The following is a 7,475-nucleotide window of genomic DNA, read 5'->3' as shown; positions in this document are numbered from 1 at the left end:
CGAAATATTAGTGGAGCGTCACCCAACTGGGTCACGGGCCATGTTTACGGTGATGACTAGCGAATTTAAAATATTTATGGTTCGGATCGTGCATAAACATCGTTTATTTGGTCGGCATTTTGAGTGCGCATAGTTGGGCGGAGAAACAACTGTACGTCACGCATAGGCAACGATAAATAACCGCTGAGCCCTTTGTTGGCGGATCTATCGGATAAATTATAGTGTCGCCTCCGGGCTCTGTCCGCGGTTCGGCCCACGCACACACACACGTAAATTAAATGCGATCTTCGCAGAATTTTGCTTGCTTATTTTTGTCTAATCTTCGCCGACATGCCACCGTTATAACATAGTAAAAAGAAAGAAGTAGGTCAACTCACGACGTTTACAAAAAGTCAAAATCATCAAAGAAAAACTGTTTATAGCAGCCTTGCACAAATTTCAGCTAACTTTACAAAATTTATTTTTCAAAAGGTATTTTTTTCTGGGTTGTAATCCTCAGTAATTTTACCCTTGATGGGCACATATATTTCTTTTTATTTTACTTTTTGGAAAGCTGAAATACGTAAAACAAAAAAATATGAGGTAAGTTAAAAAAGTATAAATTTCAATGTAAAAACGAACAATCTTCTACATGTGAGTGCAATACCGATGTCGTGTGTTGTTTCATTATTAGTAACAATTCTAAATTTTCATCATAATATTGTAATTACAATATTATATTCTCTTCGCTATCCATAAAAACTCGTCATCATGGTTACCTTACTTGTTAAATTTGTTTATTGAAAACTTGTTGAAAAATGATAAAGTATTAGGAAAATAACAAATTTAACATGACTGCTTACTAAAATGATGCTAAAATGCTAAATTAGACAATTTTTGCCATTGAAATGATTCTTAACAGGTAAATGCAGGAGTATTGAGGATTGAGGAATATTGTAAATAACGTAAATATACACTTGCCTGTGAAATTCTATGCCAGAATTTGGTGTCCAAACACTTCTGCAATTTTGCACAATACAATACATTCTTTATATTCGGAAAATATTTATTAAATAAGCAACAATCATGGACGTATAAAAAAAGACGGACGCCGTATTACGAACAAACAACGTGAAGCCACCATAGTAAGCTAGCGATCGTGTAAAGACAATAAACACGCACACACTCTCACCATAGTAAGCTAGTCGGCCGCCATTACGTCGTGAACTACCGACTGATTAACTGCGTCACTGTTTCACAAAAAATATTTAAAATGCCGTCTTGCGTGGTTAAATGGTGTCGCAACAGTACAATTTTAAATAACAAAACACAAGGGATTACATTCCACAGGGAAGCAAGTTATTTCTTTTATGTTTTAATGACAAAATTATTACGGCAAAATTTATAGAAAAAAATATAGCCGCCATTGTCAACAGGACAGCTGTTGCCATGGCAACATGGCACACACACATGGATGTTTCGCCGCCATTACTAGGCTTCACTCAATGTTTAGGCGATATACCGTCCGACTTTTTTTATACGTCCATGGCAACAATATTAACTTAAATATTCGAAGCGACGCAATTTTTTTGACACACATGCCATATTGACAAAGTGAGAGTTGCTACAATTTTAGTATGGTGATGGTGACTACCCATAATCAGGGAGTATCGCTTTTTAATAATTGGTTCAGATACTTATTTTATTTAGCGTAAATAATAATTGTCTCATCCAACAATGCTTCTGAATGACGTTGTTGGCAATTTATCAACAAACTCATGTACAAAAACTAACCTTTTGCACAGAATATTACAGCATACATAGTAGCCTTGGAAAACTTCGTATTAACAGTGGCAATACCAAGTTAGGTGTGAAAGTGATAAAAAACATGAACTGGGCAATATTTTCTTGTTACTCGTTAATGTTCATACCGAAAATATCTCCAGTGTATTATGAGTGTATTAGATAATAATTATGCTTCTTGCTTCCTACCAAATAGCTGTCAACTGTCAAGTGTCACTTGTCAGTCCGAGCTTGTCAGTTGTTTCATGCCAGTTGTCACATTTATCTAAATACAACCCTGTGATACAACCTATGATGTACGGATACCAATTTCTTTAATTACTTTTATGTGTATTCAAGGTACTGTTAAGAAATAAATACTTACCAATATAGAGTGTAGACCGAGAAAGACACGTATGAATTCTCGATACTATTATTTAGAATTGGACGTGGAAAAATTGTAAGTAAACATTTACCATTCTATATGTCCACTTTTCTGATTTATCACACAAAATGTTATTTTCGGAGTATTATTGTTGAATTAAGAATTTGGTCTAAATAACGTGGTTTAAATATTGATAATTTTTCATATTCAGTTATAAGTAATATAAACTGAACATTATAACCTCTTGAGGCTCCTATGAGCAATATAAATGTATCGGTAACATGCATAGTTTTTAATATAAAGTTTTGTTAGTACCTATCTCTTGGTTATATCTACATATTTTTTATGCTCAAGACTGCAAGGTGATGATGTTAATATTATGCAATATTTTGCAGAGGGAACGCTGAGCAACCAGCGCTAGCGGCACAGAGCTTGCTGCAACACGTGGGACGTGAGCTGTTCGGGGAAGTGGGCGTCCCCCACGCAGACATACTGCGAGCAGACGGCTCCCGGGTGCTTGTGCGAGTGCAGTCCCAGTCGCTGAGGAAGTTCCGAGCGGCCATCGCTCTGTCACCTCAGAGAATACACGTCTGCAACCAAGCACCTTCTCTGCAGGCATTAATTTGATTTCATGTAAGTCGCCGTGGAGGAAAGTTTTTAGAATTAGAAAACTTTCTTAGATTGATACATTAGCCTGAGTAGGTTATGTTTATTTTTATTGTTGTTCTTTACAGTTTGGGTTATAATAAATGTGGATGAATAACAACAATAAGTTTTACAATAATCATTTTATTTTATATAAACATGCAGCACGAAAACTACTAGATTTATATGTATAGGATTGCTTTCATCTATACTATAAAGAGGAAAGGTTTGTAATTATGTATACTATAAAGAGGAAAGGTTTGTAATTATGTATGTATGTATAGGTTTTCACGCATAAACTACTGGACCAATTTAAAAAATTATTTCACCATTAGAAAGCTGCATCTTCACTGAGCAACATAGGCTATATTGCATTTTCAAAAAAAATTAGAGATCCTAACCAAAAATGTAACCCAAGGTGTAAAAAATTCCTTAAAAAAAATTCTGTCATTGCGTGCGCTGCGGAATCTATTCCTTGAAGTACGAAGATGGTTCTTATGAAAAAAACGTAAACATGTAGGTACCACGGGCCAAGCCGGGGCGGACCGCTAGTATTTTATATTATTGCACAATTACTGATTCTACAATATGTTACTCATTCCCTATAACTGCCCATAGGTGTACTCTAGCATATCAATGTACTTGTGCTCTTTAAATTAAGAATTATCTATACAAATATTATAAAGAGGAAAGGTTTGATTTTTTGTTTGTTTGTTTGTTTGTATGAATTGAATAGGCTCCGAAACTACTTGGCAGATTTGAAAAATTCTTTCACGGTTGGAAAGCTACATCATTTCTGAGTGACATAGGCTAGGTTTTATCCCGGAAATCCCACGGGAACGGGAACTATGCGGGTTTTTTTTTGAAAACGCGGGCGAAGCCGCAGGCGGAAAGCTAGTAATTAATATTACGTCTGCAATTCTGTTTATCATTTCAGCCTTATAAAGATAGAGAAATGGATTCCATTATTTTCATAGTTTCCATGAGTTATTTACACTATGTATAGCATAATTCTTCCTCATGTTCCACTAAATGTGGCCAATGTGACCAAGTGCAAGTACATACATAGTTTGGTTGTGTCGCGCAGGTCGGGGCCGCAGGTGGAGAGCGGTGCTGCGGGGGGGGCGGACGGCGCGGGCCGCACGGTGTGGCGCAGCGGCGCGCACACGGTGGTGCTGGGCGCGCGCGAGGAGCTGGCGCGGCCGAGCGCCGTGGCGCTGGCGCCGCCCGAGCCCGCGCCCGGCCTCATCCTGCCCGACGGCTCCATCAACTGGGGCTGCCCCTGCCTCGGCGGCATGGCCACCGGCCCCTGCGGCCCGCAGTTCCGCGACGCCTTCTCCTGCTTCCACTACAGGTCCGATCCCGATTATCCCACGAGATGCTTCAATGTTTCGAATATATGGGAGACAAAACTATTGTTGTTACCCCTCCAAAGATTGGCAATTCCTTATTAATTTGTTTTTATTTAAATTACGCATAAATTAAAAATAGATTACTTCTGCCTTAACATTATAAAAAGAATGAACGATTCTCTCATAAAACGCAAAGAAAATAGGAAGAAATATGCTGAAAATCCTAGTATCCCCTACTACCTATATTGTATATGCGAAAATTATGTGAGGTAGTGGTGATAATACTTATGATGTATAGCAGAATTATTACACACTAGCTTCCGCCCGCGACTCCGTCCGCGCGGATGTCGGTCTTGGCGTGGTTGGTTTATTTCTCCATTTTGAGTAACTCTGACAATGACATCTTATAAATATCTATTGGACCCAAATACGGCTGGGCCTATAATAATACGCAACGTGTGTTCGCGGTTCTACAGAACAACGTCTATGGATAAAACTGAAAAATTAAGATTAATTTTTTTTTACGTATTTTTCCAGGATAAAAAGTATCCTATTTTACGCCCAGGATAATAAGGTATAATTATACCAAGTTTCATCGAAATCGAACCGTTAGTTTTCACATGATGTCTTCACATACAGACAGACAGACAGACAGACGGACAAAAATTTTTTTAATCACATATTTGGGTTTGGTATCGATCCAGTAACACCCCCTGCTATTTATTTTTTTAATATTTTCAATGTACAGAATTGACCCTTCTACAGATTTATTATATTATGTATAGAAGATATAGATTTGCTAAATACTTGACTTTCACTTCGATAAAACCGCGCGGCACATCTAGTTTGGATAATCATTAAACACTAGCTTTCCGCCCGCGGCTTCGTCCGCGTTTTAAAGAAAAACCCGCATAGTTCCTGTTCCCGTGGGAATTCCGGGATAAAACCTATCCTATGTGTTTATCCAAGTTACCTTCTATGTGTGTGCTAAATTTCATTCTAATCGGTTCAGTATAGTATTTGCGTGAAAGAGTAACAAACACACACATACACATCATCAAACTTTCGCATTAATTATAATATTAGTAGGATAGTAGGATTAGTAGGATAGGTAGTTTTTTAAAACTAGGACGTGATTTTATTAATTTCTGATTTGTCTAGTGTCCTAATAGAATGTTTCTCCAACCTATTTTGACCGCATTTTTCGCGTCAATTATGTTAATCGTTTTCTGGAACGTCCCTACAAATTTGTCGCTTTTCAGTGAGGCGGAACCGAAGGGCAGCGACTGCTACGAGAAGTTCAGCGTGATGCAGGAGTGCATGTCGCAGTTCCCCGAGCTGTACGGCAAGGACGACGACGACGAGCTCGCCGCCGCCATGGAGCAGGCGGGCGACGGGGCAGCCCCCGCCGCGCACACTGACACCGCCGCCCCCGCCTAGTTGTAATAGCTGTAGTCATATGTAGCCAAATAAAACAATTATACCTACATATATCTTCGTATTATTTACTAGACTCCGCCCGCGGTTTCTCTCGCGAGGCCTTTTTTTTTTATTTTTTATAGTGGGGAAATCTTCCAAAGATACCCACGGCCCCCGGGGAAGGAGCCGTGGGTTATGTCGGATTCTTACCGACTAAAACCCCACTGTGTTCCGTCGAGCCGCTTTAATGATGGGGCCGCGGGTATTTGTTAGAATTCTTCCGCGACCCCCTCGGCGGCAGCCCGTCTCCAGGCCAGGCGCAAGCCAAGAACAGGAAAGGTGGTTTGCCTGCTCTTCCCTCCCGTTGGCGGCATGAGCGGAACACGTCTCAAGTCGCCTCACCGCACCGGACGATGGATTACATTCCCCGTTCCACCGCCCGGCGCCCTTCGTCAAGGAGGCACGTTGCGACCGTGTAAAGCGGCCGCAACACGGCAACGACGCCCAATAAGACGTCTGCGCCGGATCGGGTCCGCGTGAGGATCCCTCTCGCGCACCCGCTCTGCCTCCTCTTTCTCTCGCGAGGCCTACAAAATACAAATTATGTACTGGACTTGTAAATTTGTCGGAAATCGAGATAGACCATTTTTTACTCTTAAAAGCTCCCCCCTCCCACTTCTCGAACTCGGATCGACCGTAATTTATTTTTCCTTTCATTTTTATCATATTCCCCTCCTTTTCTTATCGGTTTCATCCTAGTGTGATCTTTTTTTGTTTTTTACCATTTTTGAAAGCTTCAGCCCTGGTCTAATTATCTTTATCGAAAATTTACTTCAGCACATTGAAAACAAGAAACACATTCCAATGACTGGTGATTTCAGTTTCAGAATATATTATTTCTCTGCTATGGAACCACAAAATATGTAGCTATAAGTACTCAGAGCATTGCCGATATTATTATGTATCTTATAACACTGTCTTTCTACCACTTGCGGTAGGATATTTATTTTTGTAAAACGACCACTTGTGGCACGATTAACACTTCCTTTCGACAGTTTTTCACAAATAAATAAATAAATATTTCAGGATAATTTTCACACACGGCACGATCTGGTCCCATACTAAGCTTTCGCTTGTGTTATGGAAACCAGATGGAAAAAAATTATGAAACACAAAATTTATTTAATAAACCCTACAGCTGGTTACTTAACTATTATTTATTGATTGACTAGCTTTCCGCCCGCGGCTTAGACCGCGTTTTAAAAAAAACCCGCATAGTTCCCGTGGGATTTCCGGGATGTAACCTATCCTATGTGTTTATCCAAGTTACCCTCTATATGTGTGTTAAATTTCATTGTAATCGGTTCAGTAGTGTTTGCGTGAAAGAGTAACAAACATACACATCCATCCACTAACTTTCGCATTTATCTTAGAGCATTAAACCAACGCATTTATAATATTAGTAGGAAGTAGGATGAAAATAATTTATGTAAATGAATGAAGTAAAGGTGGCATTGAATAAAGTTTATCAAAAATTTTTGGTTAACTACTAGACGTGGGTCGGTGGCGCGAGTTACGGGACAACTGGGGGCGCCGGCGCCGGGCGAAGTTATGCGAATGTGCGACGCTACCGAAAATCCTGCGTCAGCACAGCACCTACAAGTATACAATATAGGTATAGGTAAACCAGAATCTGATGGCAATTAGGGAAATCAAAATTTTGAGTGTGCAACCCTAGGGAAAATGGACTGAACGATTTTGATACTGCGTATTTTTTATTTTGTCCTCAATATCATTAGTCGCATTAAACAAGTGGATAATACTGTATTTAATAATGAGATATCCACGTAATATTATGTAGGTACTTAATAAATGTATAAAATACATATTACTTTTCTAAAGGTAATACATAA

The 7,475-nt window shown here is 39.4% G+C and overlaps 1 protein-coding gene across 1 annotated transcript; it reads left to right on the top strand.

Annotated features, from left to right (window-relative positions):
• Nucleotides 1-2,022: 2,022 nt before the first annotated feature.
• Nucleotides 2,023-5,621, top strand: LOC149900398 (mitochondrial intermembrane space import and assembly protein 40-B). The gene is made up of 4 exons (XM_090112638.1): nt 2,023-2,221; nt 2,542-2,779; nt 3,879-4,145; nt 5,406-5,621. Coding segments are annotated over exons 2-4 (447 nt in total). The 5' UTR covers nt 2,023-2,221; nt 2,542-2,777; the 3' UTR covers nt 5,584-5,621.
• The last annotated feature ends 1,854 nt before the right edge of the window (nt 5,622-7,475 follow it).

The sequence above is a fragment of the Colias eurytheme genome, chromosome 18 (genome assembly GCF_061535395.1).
Source record: "Colias eurytheme isolate Ceu_HAF_F1 chromosome 18, ilColEury1 Martin Lab GWU primary, whole genome shotgun sequence".
Classification (NCBI taxonomy): Eukaryota; Metazoa; Arthropoda; class Insecta; order Lepidoptera; family Pieridae; genus Colias; species Colias eurytheme.
Note: the sequence above shows the minus strand (reverse complement) of the source record. Positions and strands in the feature narration are given on the sequence as shown.